This window comes from Saccopteryx bilineata, chromosome 6, assembly GCF_036850765.1.
Source record: "Saccopteryx bilineata isolate mSacBil1 chromosome 6, mSacBil1_pri_phased_curated, whole genome shotgun sequence".
In the NCBI taxonomy this organism is placed as follows: domain Eukaryota; kingdom Metazoa; phylum Chordata; class Mammalia; order Chiroptera; family Emballonuridae; genus Saccopteryx; species Saccopteryx bilineata.
In genome coordinates this window covers 128,255,784-128,271,281 of record NC_089495.1, presented here as the reverse complement: position 1 = coordinate 128,271,281, position 15,498 = coordinate 128,255,784, and the positions used below count along the sequence as shown (strand labels likewise).

The following is a 15,498-nucleotide window of genomic DNA, read 5'->3' as shown; positions in this document are numbered from 1 at the left end:
TTGTATGAGTCCTGAGCGGGGATTGAACCTGCAAGGTTGGTGTATGGGTACGCCGCTCTAACCAACTGAGCCTCCTGGCCAGGGCTGTTTTCATTATTTTGATTGTGATAGGGTCCCTGGCGTGTATATTTATGTAGAGAATTACGTCATTATCACTTTGTGCAGTTTTCAGCTGTTCATTATGCCTTAAAGAAGTCTCAGCCCCAGCAGGGCACCTCGGCCTCTGGGAGACATGCCCGAGTGTGACATCCCACGGATACCGGTGTGAGCGACCTGCAGCGGGTACCAGCAGGTCCCCACAGCTCCCGCCGCACCGACCTTGTCCTCTGACCTCTGACCCCGCGCGGGCCCTCCGTCGCCGGCGGAACCCTCCTCGGTCAGGCGCAGTTTTCCGGGAACGCATTTCCCGCTGCACCGCGGGCCGCCCGGACTGCCCTGGTGGAAGCACTTTCCGGCGGCCCCGGCGCGGAGCCCTGGGCTCGGCGGTGGCCTGGCTGCGGCCTAGCGGCACACCTCATTCCTACGTGAGTACGGAGTCCTGCACGCCGCCCCAGAGGTCCCCGCCGGTGGGCACCCAGGCTCGGCCAACTCAGGTGCGTTTCCCGCGGGTCTCTGACGTGCGCTGCCACCGCCAGTCTCTTTCACGTGGGCCGCGCGTGTCCTACGCGCTTAGGCACCACAGGGTACTTAGATGGTTTTTATATGTAATTTCAGTTTTCAGAAACACCCAACGCACAGCTGGGTACTCAGTCATTGAGGTGACAGCAGTGCTCAGCGATGGCAGGTGCAGGCTGCTGGAGCAGGAGCTGTCTGGGAGCGGTCCCCATTCGGTCCGCCATCCCGGTTGGGGTAGGGAGAACGGTTTCCTCCAGGTGGGCAGCAGAGTGCTGCACCTTGAGTTCACCAGTTACGTGGCTTGGTTCCGCCTGACACCAGGCAGAACCTGGTGTCTGGCCTTCTTGCCCAGCCTGATCGCATCTCCAGTGATGTCCCCACTGGTGGTTCGGCCTTGGGGGTCCCCTGCCTTGTAGTTACAGCTTCTTTTCTTGGTGGCCTGCCGTGGCCAGGTGCCACCTGGGATGCTGCTTCCACGATTTTATTTATTCTCAACACCAGTCTGGTCTGGCAGATATTAATCCCGCGAACAAGTGAGGGGTCTAGGCTCAGATGATGAGTGACTTGCCCAGGGTCTCCACTGGAAGGTGACGGCACTGGGTTTCATTTTGTGTCCCATACCAATCGATACTGTTCGTGTCCACACTTGTGACCACGGTACAGCATTGGCATGGCCTCAGGGACAGTTTGATCTTCTGCCCATGTGGCTCTGGTCACATGGCTAAGCCCCTGGTCTACCCCACAGTGTGGAGAGATGCCCAAGCTGCAGGGCTTCGAGTTCTGGAGCCGCACCTTGGGGGGGGCCCGCCACGTGGTTGCCCCCATGGTGGACCAGAGCGAGCTGGCCTGGAGACTGCTGAGTCGCCGCCATGGGGCCCAGCTCTGCTACACCCCCATGCTGCACGCCCAGGTATTTGTCCGTGATGCCAACTACCGGAAGGAGAACCTGTACTGTGAGGTGTGCCCTGAGGACCGGCCCCTCATTGTGCAGGTGCGTGTGGGTCTGGGCTCTGGAAGCACCTTTTTCTTCCCCTTGTTTGGAGTGGAGCGGAGGGCATGGGGCAGGGGGCCATGGAAGCCAGGCGCATCTGTAGCTGCTTTTCCCAGAGCTTGACTACTTCCTGGGAGCTGGCTCAGACCTTGGTGAATGGATAGCTTGTCTGCCGAGAAAGGTCCATAGCCCCATGAGATCCCCCACATATCATCTCATGCTGCCTCTTTATCAGAATGATTAAAACGAATGGCTCTACTCTAAGCAGTCAGTGACCTTGGCTTTCTTTTACAATCAGGAGAAATTCTGTGAATCTGGTGGCATGGGGACAAGTCCTAACTTAGTTGTTTTGTCAGCGTTTAGGACAGAAGACCATCCTATAGTCAGCCCATGGGACCACACCTTCACTGGGTCACGCGTGAACTCTTGTGGGCGGCCAAGAGACCAGGGCCTGCTTTGGCTTCCTTGTGACTGTCCTGTGTCTTCCAGTTCTGCGCCAATGACCCGGAGGTGTTTGTCCAGGCAGCACTCCTGGCTCAGGACTATTGTGATGCCATCGACCTGAATTTGGGTTGCCCACAAATGATAGCCAAGCGGGGTGAGTTCAGGTCTGGTGTTGTCTAGCAGCCACAGTGGCTTTAGGCTGGGGTGAGACTCCAGGTGCGGACAGAGTTCTACTGACCCTCAGAGGCCCATCACTTGCCCTAGCGCCTGAGAAGTTGTCAGACTCCATCTGTGTAAAAGTGTTTTGTTGACAGGACGTCCCTTTCACACCCATGTGTTGCCATGGCCCTAATGGCCATTCCCCTTATATGGGGTTCAACCTTTCTTTCTTATGGGAACTGAGGAGCTGCTGGGTGGTCAAAGACTGTGTGGGTGGACCAGCCATTCAGCACCCTTGGCCTCTGGCAGCTGGGCAAGCGTAGGCCCTAATTCTGACACTGAGATAACGTTCAGGGACTATTATCCTGGAGACACCCACTCAGGAAGGCCCCAGCCCAAGGGCTCTGTGGATGAGTGCTTGGGGCCAGCCTGGCACGTCAGCTCATGTCCTGTGTGGACATGGGAAGAGAAGTACAGAGGACCATGCTTGTCCCTGCAGGTCACTATGGAGCCTTCCTACAAGAGGAGTGGGACCTGCTCCAGAGAATGAGTGAGTCGGCCATGTGTAGGGGACAGGGGCACATGTAATTGGGCAAAGAAGAGGATAGTGGCCGGCAGAGATCTCCTGGCTGCTATACTCTTCTTATTGTAGAAAGTGGCTGTGGACAGTTACCTGTTGTATGCAGAGGGCAGTGTCTTTGCCCAGTGCCAGTCCCTCTAATGCCTTCAGAGACAGAGGCAGATCTCTCAGCTGCCATCAAGTGGGGGCTGTCTGTGCGGGGCCTGTACTCATTTGGGGGCTGTGCTGTGGGCCCAACTGCCTGCCTGAGAATGAACGCCATGGTTCTCAGAAGCCCACTCTCCTTTTCCCCAGTTCAGCTGGCCCATGAGAAGCTCTCTGTCCCAGTCACTTGCAAAATTCGTGTCTTCCCAGAGATTGATAAGACTGTGAGGTACGCCCAGATGCTGGAGAAGGCTGGCTGCCAGGTGAGGAGGCTGGGGGCTTATAGGGCCCTTCACGCACTGAGCCAGGCCTGGAGGAGCCCTGCTCCCAGAAGTGCCCCTGGAGCAGCTTATTCTCTGGTGGTAGACAGGAGTAACAGTGACATTGAGGCAAGTGCTGTTTTTACTTGCATGAGGGGAGGTATTAGGCAATGGGAAGATGCCAGGCCTTCTCCCTACCCCACCACCAGCCCTAGGGTCAGGTGGGTACCCATCCCTCCCTCACGCCTTTGGTCTTGGGCAGTGGGGGTACTGCTACTTCTAGGAGCACTGGCCCTTGAACAGGACTAGGCTTCTTACCTGCACCCTGGCTGCACCCTAGGGCATCAGCTAGCCTCAGGTGCAGCCCAGGGGCCCAGGGTCTGGTGGGGGGCAGGGACTGAGAGAGCCAGACCTAGTGCAGCCTATCTTCCACTCTGCATGGAGGCTGATCATCAGAAGTCAAAGGAAGAGGGTCCCTTGGGGTCAGTTTGGGGGCTGAGCCGGCACTGCTATGTCCTAGCTGCTGACAGTACACGGGCGCACCAAGGAACAGAAGGGGCTTCTGTCGGGCACTGCATCCTGGGAGCACATCAAAGCTGTGCAGTGAGTGGACATGGAGGCAGTCTGGCCCCAGGACACAGCCTGCAGCCCTCTGGGCAATGGGAAAGAGAAGTGCCTGCCAAGATGGAGTCTGGGAGCGTGGCACTGCCCTGGGGGTGGAGGAGAGTGTTCCTCTTTCCTAACTGCCCATCCTGCTCCCCAACAGGAAGGCCGTGACCATCCCCGTGTTTGCCAATGGGAACATTCAGTGCTTGCGGGACGTAGAGCGCTGCATCCAGGACACAGGGGTGCAAGGGGTCATGAGTGCAGGTGAGGCCATGCCACCACCTGCACTGGAGGGCAGCAGAGGTGAACAGCCTCAGGCCTCTTGCTGTCCTCATTCAGGCTCTGAACCCTCTGAACCCTCAGCCCGGGGCTGGTCTGGGAGCCAGGAGGCCGCCTTGCCCTGGGTGTGACACGGCATGAGGTGGGGGTATCCCCCTGGGGACATGAGTGCCCTCAGCCTTGAGCCTCCTTCCCCCCACAGAGGGCAACCTGCACAACCCCGCCCTGTTTGAGGGCCGCAGTCCTGCCGTGTGGGAGCTGGCCGAGGAGTACCTGGACCTCGTGCGCCAGCACCCCTGTCCCCTGTCTTACGTCCGGGCGCACCTCTTCAAGTTGTGGTACCACACGTGAGTTGCCTTCCCAAGCAGATGCTATCTGGTCTGAGCCCCACTTAGGGCATCGGGGGTTTTAAGACAGAGGTCTCTGGAAACATTTACCAAGCTTGTTTGCCACCAGGCCTGGTCTTAAAGGGCTGAGTGATGATAAAGTCAGGCAGGAAGCCTGGATTGTTAGAGCAAGGCAGCTCCCCTCTGCCCAGGACTCGGGTTTGGCAGTTGGGAGGAGGGTGGTGGCCCTGCTGTGACAGGGCATCTGTGTCAGGCTGCAGGTGCACCAGCAGCTTCGAGAGGAGCTTGCCAAAGTGAAGACCCTTGAGGGCATTGCCGCTGTGAGCCAGGAGCTGAAGCTTCGGTGTGAGGCATGTGCAGGGACTGGGAGCCACTCAGCACATCAGATGGGGGCCTGGCTGGTGACCAAGGACCCTCTGGGCTTTTGCAGGAGGATATGTCCAGGCAGGAGGGGGAGGAGCCTTCAGGTGGTATACCTTTCTTCCACTGGATCTGTCAGCCCTATTTCCGTCCAGGGTGAGTGTCAGTGGGCTTGGGTATGGGTTGGGGGGCACAGGCCTCTGGGCCCCATCCCTCCAGGTACCCAGCTTGTCTCCCCCACTTGTGGGTACTTAGGTTTTAGTATATGTGCTACCAAGGCGGTTTTGAATCTTTTCCTTCTTTCTCTCTGTTCCTGGGTTGGTTTCCTCTGGGTTCTCAGAGGCAAAGCCAGACCGTCATCTGTGGCCAGCTCTGCCTGGGGCTCAGAGGCTCAGAGCCCCGGTTCCAGTGTCCTGGCCACTAACCTGGCCCAGGCCCAGTGGCTTGAGAGCTGAGCTGCTGGGATCTTGGCTGGTGGGTCATCTTTCATGGGTGTCCCCAGCTCTGCCCATTGCCCTTCCCTTTCAGACCCAAGGAAGGGAGCAAGGAGAACATGGGTGCCTGCAGTAAGCGGGCCCTGGAGGAGGAAGAGGGCAGCATGGACATCCTGTCCAAGAACAAACAAAAGAAACAGCTGAGGAACCCCCACAAGACCTTTGACCCCTCACTGAAGCGTAAGCTGCTGCCGTTGCTGCCCTGAGGCAGCCAGAGAGGCGTGGGACTTGGGGTAGCCTTCCTGAGGACACAGGAGATGAAGCCATGGCTGCAGAGTCCATGAGCCCTCGGGTTGGGTTCACGGTCCTATGGGTCCTGCACATTCTGGACAGTCAGCTGTATCCTCTGCCCTCCCCCAAGTGGCCTGGCTGGCCACAGTGAGCAGGATACCCACTAGGCTCCACATGGGGGATAGGTGTGGTGGGGGCTCACCTTGTTCACTTAGGACCCCTTTGTCTTGTTTTCCTAGCAAAGTACGCCAAGTGTGACCAGTGTGGAAACCCAAAGGTGAGCTGGCCTTTCTGCTATGCTGCCTGGGGCAGAGCTCTGTCCCAGGGGTGGCAAGCAGGGTGGCCCCTGGCCTGCCCAGGACCCATGGGAGATGTCCTTTCCTGTCTGATGGGGTACAGCCCATCCAGGCACAGGCTCACTAGCTTTTCTGTGTCCAGGGCAACAGGTGTGTGTTTAACCTGTGCCGGGGCTGCTGCAAGAAGCGAGCATTCAAAGAGACTGCAGACTGCCCAGGTAAGAGGCGCCTGCCACCCTTGCCCTCACCACCGCCCTCAACAGGCCCCTGTGGGCAGTGGGATCTTTGGCATTCTGAACCCCATTTCCTTCCCAACTCTCTGCTAGGTCATGGATTGCTTTTTAAAACCAAACTGGAGAAGTCTCTGGCCTGGAAGGGGGCCCCGCCCCAGCAGCAAGAGCTTCAGGAGGCAGGGCCTAGGGACCTAGGTGGCTTCTCTGAGGTCATGAGCAATGTCCTGGTCTGAGGGGCTAATGGAGCCTGATGCACCACGACTGCTGCTGAAGCTTCCAAGTCCCCTTAAGGAGACACCTTTACTCAGGGAACCTCCTGTTCCTTCACATGGAAGGACAAGTTCATGGTCCTCTTGGCTGTACTAGGCCCAGTGAGCAGGCTCCCAGGCTGGAGCTGCCCTGTCCTTGCAACTGTGTGTGTTCAAATGTGAATAAATCTCTTCAGAAATGTATACAGAGCTGGGCCTGTGGAGCTGGCAAAACAAGGGAAACAGGAAGAGAACTTCTTGCCTTGACTTCCCTAGACCAGCGCCAGTGAAGGTGTGAGCTTCTGCCCTGCACAGGCTGGGGACCTCACTGAATGTGAAGGGCCCAGGGGACAAGCACCAGGTCCTGCCCTAAAGCCTAACCCTAGGGAGCTAGCCACAGAAGGAACAGTGCAAGGGGTGTAGTGTCAGGCCACCATTTAATGGACTAAGATTCACAATTGTCTGTAACCCCAGATGATGTGAGAACAGGGAGGCTAGGAGGCCATGCTGCAGTTGGGTCTGCAGGCCTCTCCTTCCCAGCAGCCCACCTCCTCCCTGGGACACAGTGGGGGAGGGAAGAGATAGGACACACAGAAGCCTAGATGGGGCTAAGGGCTGGAACCCAGCAGTGGGGCCCCTATAGGTGTGCCACAGGAAGCACCTCCAGAAGTACTGGGCCCAGGTGCTCAAGTCTGAGGGGTGGGGATAGGGTGTATAAGTCTTCCTGGAGGTGGGCAGACAGGTACCCTCACATGTTGGTGCTCATCCGGGATTGGCTGTTGGCTGGCGTCAGCTCCCCCTGACTCCCTTCTCGGGGAGGGGACTGCAGTGGAGACACAGTTGTTGGTCTAGAGGGATAATTCAGAATTCAGACTTTCATCCCCAGTGCTGCCCCTGCCCTTACCTTGACGTGGATCTGGTTGCGCAGAACAGCTGCTCGTAGGATCATGGCTTTGGCACGTCGCTGAAATTCCTTGCCCATGAGCAGAGACTTCTCAAAGGTGGTGCTGCGCTGGTCCACGTCCCGGGCATACAGGATCTATAAGGGCAGCAGGGTCAGCGGGGCCAGGCACTCCCATACCCCCGCCCTGGCCCAGCAGCCACCTTGCTGTGGGAATCAATGCGGGCACTGATGAGCCCCTCCAGGATAAGCTGCGTCAGCTCGTCCTCCAGTGCTGCCACTGTGGTGTTGAAGGCTGTGGCCATTCTGCGCATGTCGGCTGACACGTAGGGACTGAAATACTGCAGGGCAGAGGGAGCGTTAGCTACCACAGTCTCTAGCCATATCCACAAAGCCCCACCTCAGTCTGTACACACCCTCCCAACTTACCTGGATGAGGGCACGGTTGCGAATCTGGGTGTACAGCGTCCTGACGTGGGGGGCCAGGTACATGTCCAAGAGTAGATTGTCCTGGTAAGGAGAGCTGGTGAGGGCCTGCACCCCCAGCCCTCAGCCTCCCACACCCCCACCTGGCAGCCAGGCCAGGCCTCACCTTCATCTCATCCAGCATCCGCAAACAGGAAGCATACTTGGACTCGTAGAACTTGAAGATGACATCGCGAACCTGTGGTTCCAGCTCCAGGAACAGCTTGAAGGAGCTGCAGGACCACACTCCTCAGAGCTGCTCTGTGCCTGCCCGCCCTGCGCGTGCCCACATTGCATGTGCCCACACTGCACATGCCCTGGGGGATAGTGGCCAGGGACACCAGGTCCCCTTTCCCCCCACCCCCACCTGCTGGAGATGACATTACGCTGCAGCTCCTGCCGATCAAAGGTGGCCAAGGCGCACAGGCCACCATACACTGCCACGTTGCTGGGGGACAGCAGCTGAGGGACAGAGACCTGGGGTCACTGCTAGTCTGGACAGAAGCCAGGGAGGGAGCCAAGAGCTGGAGCTGGTTCCCCCCTAACACCCCACTCAGAAGGCCTAGGCCCCCCCCAGAAGAGACTACACCCCAACAAAGAGCCCAACCCTCCCCACTTCCAAGTCCCAGTGAGAATTCCTCCCTGATGCCACTCACCTCAGGGAAGTCACAGTGGTCGAAGGAAGCCAGCAAGAAGCACTTGGCTGCTTGCTTGTACTTGCGAGCAGCCAACTCTGCCAGCCCTGATGGGGAGGGAAGGTGAGGTCCGGCTCGCCCAAGGGGCTCCTCAGCCTCAGTGACATAAATTCTGGTGATCAAGGTGAGTGACATCCAAGAGCACCCACAGGGTCAGGTGCCCAAGAAGCCAACACAGCTGCTGTTACTACTACTGGGGACTTACAGGTGGGGGACTGGTGTTGACAGTGACTATCAAGAGGCAATGTCTGCAATCCTAACCACTGATCAGACACTGACCTTCATGTGAGACCTGAGCCAGGAAGGGCCACCTATGGGTATGAGGCTAGAGTTTACCCTGGCTGTGAGGGGCGACAGGACAGTGTTCACAGGCCACCCACATGGAGTCAGCTGTGATGTCCTCCCACCCTGGACCCCAGGGCCCTCACCTGCAGCACACTTGAGCTTGGTGAGGATGGCCTGGGTCTGGCTGTCTCGCTCCCCACGCTGCTGCAAGGGAAGGTGGCACATGTGAGCAACTGGCACCTGTCACACCCTCCCCAATAGCTGGATCAACCCCCAGCCCCAGCCTGAAACCAGCAGAGGCAGACTGGGGCCAGAAGTTGGAGGAGGCAGGCCAGACACAGGTTACCTCGGCAATCTCTGGAGTGGACTCAGCCTTGCTGACATAGCTCAGCACGTGAGACCAATTCTGCAAGTAGACGCTGACCTGGTAGGCGGGCAGGGGGTAGGCTCAGTCTATGGCACCCCCTACTGGCCCAGGGCACAGCTACTCCCACCTGTGCCCCCACCTACCCACTGTAGGACCCACCTTGATGACGTTGAGGCACATATTGATGACATGCTTGGCGCTCGTGCAATAGTCCCGGGCCCGAGAATAACACTTGAGGGCGTTGCTGAGATCCCCACAATCGAGGTAGTGGTCACCTAGGTCATCATGGCCCCGCCTGTGGGCCAGACTGTGAGTGGACACCACCTAGTGTGGGTCTGGCCATCCCTGCTGTCACCTCTGCCATTCCTGCCCCAGGTGGCACCTGATGCTCTCCTTGATGGAGTTGCCCTTGTAGTTTTTCAGGTCTGTGTCCAGCTTCTCGAGCTTCAGCAGGGCCTTCTTTCGTGTTGCCTCCACCCAGGCTGTATCTAGGGGCGGTGGCTCCACACCACTGTCAGGGACGGCCTCTGGAGCACTCTGCAGGTCCCTGAGAGAGGACCTGGCCATCAGGGCTGATGTGACACAGGAACACCCCTACCAGGAATCCGTGCCTAGCTATGGCCCCTGTTGAGAGCATGGAATCGGCAAGAGACATGGGCCACCCAGTAGGAAATGTGCTGCAGCTGCACTGAGAACGGGAAGCAAGTTACCATTTGCACAAGCTCTGCTTGGTGTCAGTGATGGCAGAAGCCCACATGTGCAGAGAAAGTCTGAATTCTGAATTATCCCAGCTGGAAAGGTGAGCACCCAGTCCTGCCTTTTATAGCACCTTCTCCTTTTCAACAAGGCAGGCTGGGACACCCACTGTGCTGTAGAGGTACTGCTATAAGTGATCTCACGTAGTGGGGGGCAGGGACGTCAGAGCAACACAGAAAGGCCCCCAGAGGGGACACAGCGGCCTGGCCTACCTCTGGCCAAGGCCCTGGCCTCACCTGGTGGCCTCTGAGAGTTTCCGGTGGATCTCCTCATACATGTCCACATTGAAGGTCCTCTGCACGAAGGACAGGGCCATCTTCAGGGCTTCGACCCTCAGCGGGGGACAGTGGTCAGCAATAAACTGCAGGCGCTCAATGCGCATCAGACCGCTATAGCTGGCTGCATACTGCTCCAGGTCCTGGGGGAAGGAAGACTACAAGGTGGGAACCTGGCTCTATACCCCGGATACTGAGTCAGGAGCAGTGGCTTGAATGCTGACCCTTCCCTGTGTCTGAGAGGCCGCGTAGGATGGCTAGTGCAGGAGCCTCCAGAGTAGAGCACACCTAGGAGGTTGGGCTGGAAAACTTAGTGTGCAAGTGGCCTGGGACCTGGCTGTCCCACACAGGGACAGCCATCACAAATGGCTAAAGTCAGGAACTGGTCAGATAGTTCATTAGGCTAGAGCCTCATCCTGAAACAACAAGGTCACAAATTTGATTCCTGATCAGGACATGTACAGGAAGCAATCAACGAATGCACAACTAAGTGGAACAAAAAATGCATAACCAAGCAAACAAATGGATACTTTTCTCTCTCTCTCTCTCCCCTTTTCTCTCTCTTTAAAAGCAATAAAAATAACTTTAACAAAGAAATCCTAAAGGTTTCTGGGTCAGAACAAGATCTGGCCCAAGCGGAGCACCCAGTCTGAACCCCCAACAGCATGACACCCCACAAAGGATCCTACCAGTGTGGGGTTTTCCACCACGTAGTTGACATCGGGTGCGTTCTGCGGGTCCTCCTGGGGGTCCACGTCAATCTGCATGGGCTCCACGGCCCCCTGCAACATAGTGCCTTTCACCTGGAGCAGGGGACCGCCCAATGCGGGCGAGAGACCCCACTGTGCTCTGAGCTCAACCCCGCAGGCCCTCCCTATCCCTGAATCCAGTACCGCCGCCAGTCAGGAGGGCTCTTTGCAGGACTAGCGGCTCCCAAGCAGAAGCCTCGGCCCATTCTGACCGCCCGTCTTCGGAGCGGGGCAGCTCCGAAGGCCCCTACACGTTCCCAGTCACTGTCCTAACGCAGCTTCCTCCAAACCACAGGGAAGAAGCGGGCGCGACTTCAACCTGGAGCGCCCCGAGCAGCTACAGCAGCCGTGCGGGACAGTGCCGCGGGGGGCCGGGCGCCGATCGCGGGCAGGAGGGGCCCCGGCGGCGGGCGGTCCCTGCCCGCGCGCTGGTTGGCTGGCGGTCCCGGGCCCCTGTCCTGGACGGTACCTCATAGAGCAGTGTACAGGCCGACAGGCAGGCGCTCAGGCTGCAGTCCCAGGCCGTGCCCGGCAGGAAGACGTCTGCCTTACTGCTGGGAAGGGCGGGGCACAGCGCTGTCACTGACGCGGCGGCTGCGCTGGGGGCCGGGCTATCCTTCATTCTATCCTGACTCTGCACGCGCGCGCGCACGCGCACACACACACACACACACACACACACACACGACGCAGCTAGCTAGTAGCTGCGAGGAAAAAGAGCGTTAGCGCGGCGGGCCTGCCGGCGCCGACGTGCGGAGCTCGGGGCGGGGGGCGCGGGCCGCTCGGCCTCGGCCTCGACTCCGGCCCAGTGGCGGGAGCACGGAGGGGCCGCCGGCCGCCGCTCGTTACCTGCAAGTTAAACACCTGAACCGGCAACGGCATCTTCGCCCACCCTGTTGCGGTGTGCCGTTCTCTTCCGGGGCAGCGCGGCCGCCACTTCCGGGTCACGGCGCGGGCGGGCAGCTCTTAAAGGGGCCGCGGCGCGTGCCTAGCCGGGGCTCTACCGGCCGGTCGGCGGCCGTATGAGTCGTGCGCGGGGAGCGCTGTGTGGGACCTGCTTCGTGCTGGCCGTGGCCTTGGCAGCTCTGCTGCTGCTGCCGCTGCCGCTGCCCCGCGCGCCCACCCCTGCCCACGCGGGCTTGTCGACTCCCGGTCCCGACCCGCGCGCTCCCCTGGCCCGCGCCGCCGACCCCCGCCTGAGACCGGAGGACGTCTTCATCGCCGTCAAAACCACCCGGAAGAACCACAGGCCGCGCCTGGGGCTGCTGCTGCGCACCTGGATCTCACGGGCCCGCCGGCAGGTGGGCCCCGCCTCAGGACCCCTACCCATGCCTGCGTCCCCAGGATGTGGCCAGGCCCGGTACAGAGTCCCGGGGACCCGAGCGCCCACCCCCTCTTACTCCTTCCTGGGCTCCAGGCGGGTGATCCTCCTAGCTGCCATGGGCCGAGACCAGAAACTTCTGTGATCGCAGGCCGGGGCCCGACCGCACTGGACATGCTGAGGGTGACAGCAGGCTGGAGCTGGGACACTACCCTCTCCTTGCCTCCCACCGGACTGCACGTCCAAACCCAGGCATGGCCTGGGAACACTCATCCTGCAGTCCCCTGCAGCCGCACTCCCCCTCTGGGGCCTAGCCCTTCTTTACGCCTTACAGGTGGTCTCTCCCCAGACTTTCATCTTCACGGATGAGGAAGACCCTGACCTGCAGCTCCAGGGAGGTAAATGTCCCCCAGCCCAGCTAGTGTGCCCAACGGCCTCTTCATACAGTCCTCGTTTCAGTACCACACATTCCCCTACTGCTTACAAAGGCTCAAGCGAGCTAAGTCATCTGCTGAAGGTAACCTGCTGGTAGAGGGCAGCATCCGGGGCCCTACCCTGCCAGGTATGCTCTACCTCCCTTGGCCACCGGCAGACTTCAAGGGTCTTACCTTTCCATGTACACTGAAGAAGCCCCACCGGTCAGGTCGGTTACACCTCAGGCCAGTTTCCTGGTGGGTGTCTACTCATGGTATTCCAGGCATTGTTATTTGCCTGGGCCATAGAGGTCAGCAACTGATTCAGCTGGTGAGGCCACACCAGGGCTGTGGTTGGACCTGGCTTTGGGGCCTTGAGCAGAGCAAGGCGGCCGGAGCCTACCAGACAGCCACATTTTGCCCTGACCTCAGCGGGGTGGGCTGGCGGCAAGTCTCACCCAGGTCCTCATGTGTCTCCCATTCCTCTGACTTGGCAGGCAATCATGTTATCAACACCAATTGCTCAGCTGTGCACACCCGGCAGGCTCTGTGTTGCAAGATGTCAGTGGAGTATGACAAGTTCATCGAGTCTGGACGCAAGTATGTGGTGTCTGCACCCCCTTGGGGAACCCAGGGCCACACACCTGAGTCAGCCTGCCAATGCTGATACTGCCCCTACCCCTAGGTGGTTCTGCCACGTTGACGATGACAACTATGTGAATGTTGAGAGCCTGCTGCAGCTGCTATCCACCTTCTCACCCAGCCAGGATGTCTACCTGGGGCGTCCCAGCCTGGACCACCCCATTGAGGCCACTGAGAGGGTCCAGGGAGGTGGAACCGTGAGCACTGGGGCTGGGGAGGGGCAGGTGCTTGATCCACGCAGATGGGGCATTTCAGGACCTTGGTCAGGAGGCTCTACAGGAAGGGTTAGGATCACAGGTGGCAGCAGCCCTGTCATCCCTTATACCCCAGAGAGCTTCTGCTGCTTGGACCAGGAGCTGCTAAGGAGTGGCTTATGGACGATACTTGGGGTGTCCAGACCAAGAGTCAGGGTGAGGAGCTCTGACTGGCAGCTCCCTTCTCCCCAGGTGACCACTGTCAAGTTCTGGTTTGCTACCGGCGGAGCTGGGTTCTGCCTAAGCAGAGGCCTTGCTCTCAAGATGAGTCCATGGGCCAGGTGAGGGGGACTGCAGGGGTGCTGGCTGCCTGAGGAGGGGCTACTGAACACTGAAGAGGCACTGATCAGTACCCACTCTTTAGCCTGGGCAGCTTCATGAGCACAGCCGAACGGGTGCGGCTGCCGGATGACTGCACGGTGGGCTACATTGTGGAAGGGCTGCTGGGTGCTCGCCTGAGGCACAGCTCACTGTTTCACTCTCACCTGGAGAACCTGCGGCGGCTGCCACCCAACACTGTGCTCCAGCAGGTGCGGCCCCAGCATTCCCTGGCATTTCAGCAGTTGTCCAAGTGGCCTGGGCCAGAAGGTCTCCCAGCTGAATAAGGGCTCAGAGGGATTCACAAGTGGCTGGGATGGGTTCCAAGTGTGGTAGGGTCACCCAGTCTCATGTGGAGGCTCAATTACAAAGGGCAGCCACTGTGCTTTCCCAGGTGGATGGGCCCAGGGCAGCCAGGCAGTGGGCAGTGGTCTGGGTGGTGGTGGGAGTCACAGACCAAGCTGCTGGTACAGTGAATCAGTTTGAGTCAGTTTGTGGCAGTGAGCACCAGCTGCTCTCCTGTGGTAGCTTCTATGCTAGCCATGCTGCTTAGCCTGTCATCCTTCATTGCTATTCAGACCTGACTCAGGGGACCCAGAGGACCTCTCCTGGCTAGATCCTAAGGTGAATGGGTGGTAGCTAGAGAGTGAGTCACTCTCCTCTCCCGTTAGGTGACCTTGAGCTATGGGGGTCCTGAGAACCCACGTAATGTGGTAAACATGGCCGGAGGCTTCAGCCTGCAACAGGACCCCACACGGTGAGTGAGCTGTGGGGAGCTCTGGAGCCAGCCTGCCCCTCCCATGGCCCTGACTCCACATCCCCCTTCTCAGGTTTAAGTCTGTCCACTGTCTTCTCTACCCGGACACGAACTGGTGTCCTGTGCAGAAGCAGGGTGACCTCGCCTATCAGTGACCTTCAACCCCTGACCCAGGGGTGGCTCTTGAACAAGCCTGCCCCCGCCTGGCTTCAGTTGACTCTCAAGCGGTCACAGCCACATCCAGGGAAATGTGGCAGCCAACAGACAAGGTCTGGCCTACAGGCTCCCACACAGCCCCTGGTGGGCCCAGGTGACCAGGCACTTTGGGGAGCAAGGACAGCACTGTCTGCCTTGCCCAAACCAGTATGCAGGCTGCCCCTCCTCCCAAGTCCAATCCCAGAGGCTTGCCTCCACTGGGAAGGTCTCCTCTCAGGTCTGGGGCTGGGGAGGGGGGTGCTGACATCCAGTGCCCAGGGCTCATACTGCTGGAGAGGGGACTCCAGGCAGACCAAGCCCTGAGGAGTGGGGTCCAGGCCAGGGTCCTACATGAGATCCTTCTCAGGGACTTTACCTGTAGGCTTCTTGGGGGAACTTCCCTCCCCACACCTGGCTTCGTTCCATGTTGGGCAACTTGGTCACTGGGCAGCAATACTTGAGAATAGGCCTCCAGGCCATCATGCTTTTGGTTGTCTCTATGTGGAGGCCACCTTGTTGGGGGACCCCTCGGCCAAGGCCCTCTCAGGTTCCTCAGCCAGACCTTTTTACTGGGCCCTTTAAGACACTCTTCTCCATCCTGACTCAGTTTTCAGTACTGGTCTTCTCTCCCTGGTTCCAAGCCTACAAAACAGTTGCCTTTTGTGTGACCCCTGCCCCCTGCAGCGGAACCAGCCCTCTTCACCTGTGCTGACCCACCTGCCTGTGCCTTGCTAGGGAGGTAGGAGTGGATGGGCCTGCAGCCCCTCCCTGGCCTCTTGCTAAACTGTTGCAATAAGTGAATAAAAGTTTGTTTGTTA

General features: G+C 59.0%; 3 protein-coding genes across 11 annotated transcripts; 2 read left to right on the top strand and 1 right to left on the bottom strand.

Moving 5' to 3' along the window:
- Nucleotides 1-443: 443 nt before the first annotated feature.
- On the top strand, nucleotides 444-6,491 carry DUS1L (dihydrouridine synthase 1 like). Of its 3 annotated transcripts, none has more exons than XM_066236229.1 (14): nucleotides 444-593; nucleotides 1,361-1,525; nucleotides 2,096-2,204; nucleotides 2,709-2,759; nucleotides 3,084-3,196; nucleotides 3,714-3,796; nucleotides 3,960-4,063; nucleotides 4,281-4,425; nucleotides 4,679-4,775; nucleotides 4,856-4,941; nucleotides 5,314-5,459; nucleotides 5,750-5,787; nucleotides 5,949-6,024; nucleotides 6,133-6,491. In XM_066236229.1, the coding sequence occupies exons 2-14, from the start codon at nucleotides 1,370-1,372 to the stop codon at nucleotides 6,270-6,272; spliced, it is 1,344 nt and encodes a 447-aa protein (XP_066092326.1). In that variant the 5' UTR covers nucleotides 444-593; nucleotides 1,361-1,369; the 3' UTR covers nucleotides 6,273-6,491. The 3 variants fall into 3 exon arrangements, with proteins under 3 accessions (XP_066092326.1, XP_066092325.1, XP_066092323.1); XM_066236228.1 differs by having other exon boundaries at nucleotides 1,361-1,606; nucleotides 3,144-3,196; XM_066236226.1 differs by having other exon boundaries at nucleotides 1,361-1,606.
- A 216-nt stretch (nucleotides 6,492-6,707) lies between these two features.
- GPS1 (G protein pathway suppressor 1) lies at nucleotides 6,708-12,507 on the bottom strand. Of its 6 annotated transcripts, none has more exons than XM_066233995.1 (14): nucleotides 12,484-12,507; nucleotides 10,721-10,813; nucleotides 9,993-10,174; nucleotides 9,383-9,547; nucleotides 9,160-9,295; nucleotides 8,980-9,057; nucleotides 8,777-8,837; nucleotides 8,310-8,395; nucleotides 8,021-8,115; nucleotides 7,781-7,886; nucleotides 7,618-7,698; nucleotides 7,392-7,529; nucleotides 7,192-7,326; nucleotides 6,708-7,110 (listed from the first exon to the last, which is right to left on the bottom strand). In XM_066233995.1, the coding sequence occupies exons 2-14, from the start codon at nucleotides 10,796-10,798 to the stop codon at nucleotides 7,036-7,038; spliced, it is 1,416 nt and encodes a 471-aa protein (XP_066090092.1). In that variant the 5' UTR covers nucleotides 10,799-10,813; nucleotides 12,484-12,507; the 3' UTR covers nucleotides 6,708-7,035. The 6 variants fall into 6 exon arrangements, with proteins under 6 accessions (XP_066090092.1, XP_066090091.1, XP_066090094.1 ...); XM_066233994.1 differs by lacking the exon at nucleotides 12,484-12,507 and adding an exon at nucleotides 11,630-11,719 and having other exon boundaries at nucleotides 8,777-8,834; XM_066233997.1 differs by lacking the exon at nucleotides 12,484-12,507 and adding an exon at nucleotides 11,630-11,685.
- Nucleotides 11,780-15,498, top strand: RFNG (RFNG O-fucosylpeptide 3-beta-N-acetylglucosaminyltransferase). Of its 2 annotated transcripts, none has more exons than XM_066233999.1 (8): nucleotides 11,780-12,081; nucleotides 12,451-12,499; nucleotides 13,012-13,114; nucleotides 13,200-13,353; nucleotides 13,603-13,691; nucleotides 13,775-13,940; nucleotides 14,400-14,485; nucleotides 14,559-15,498. In XM_066233999.1, exons 1-8 carry the CDS (start codon nucleotides 11,803-11,805, stop codon nucleotides 14,638-14,640), a joined length of 1,008 nt encoding a protein of 335 aa, XP_066090096.1. In that variant the 5' UTR covers nucleotides 11,780-11,802; the 3' UTR covers nucleotides 14,641-15,498. The 2 variants fall into 2 exon arrangements, with proteins under 2 accessions (XP_066090096.1, XP_066090095.1); XM_066233998.1 differs by having other exon boundaries at nucleotides 12,436-12,499.

Excerpts from the sequence above, each read along its gene's own strand:
- RFNG (XM_066233998.1), top strand. The coding sequence starts at position 11,803 with ATGAGTCGTGCGCGGGGAGCGCTGTGTGGGACCTGCTTCGTGCTGGCC. Across the intron at positions 13,692-13,774 it reads AAGATGAGTCCATGGGCCAG|CCTGGGCAGCTTCATGAGCA; the intron begins GTGAGGGGGACT and ends CCCACTCTTTAG. Across the intron at positions 13,941-14,399 it reads CCAACACTGTGCTCCAGCAG|GTGACCTTGAGCTATGGGGG; the intron begins GTGCGGCCCCAG and ends CTCTCCCGTTAG.
- DUS1L (XM_066236226.1), top strand. The coding sequence starts at position 1,370 with ATGCCCAAGCTGCAGGGCTTCGAGTTCTGGAGCCGCACCTTGGGGGGG. Across the intron at positions 1,607-2,095 it reads ACCGGCCCCTCATTGTGCAG|TTCTGCGCCAATGACCCGGA; the intron begins GTGCGTGTGGGT and ends TGTGTCTTCCAG. Across the intron at positions 5,788-5,948 it reads ACCAGTGTGGAAACCCAAAG|GGCAACAGGTGTGTGTTTAA; the intron begins GTGAGCTGGCCT and ends TTCTGTGTCCAG.
- GPS1 (XM_066233991.1), bottom strand. The coding sequence starts at position 11,402 with ATGAAGGATAGCCCGGCCCCCAGCGCAGCCGCCGCGTCAGTGACAGCG. Across the intron at positions 7,530-7,617 it reads GCAACCGTGCCCTCATCCAG|TATTTCAGTCCCTACGTGTC; the intron begins GTAAGTTGGGAG and ends TCTGCCCTGCAG. Across the intron at positions 7,327-7,391 it reads GCATTGATTCCCACAGCAAG|ATCCTGTATGCCCGGGACGT; the intron begins GTGGCTGCTGGG and ends CTGCCCTTATAG.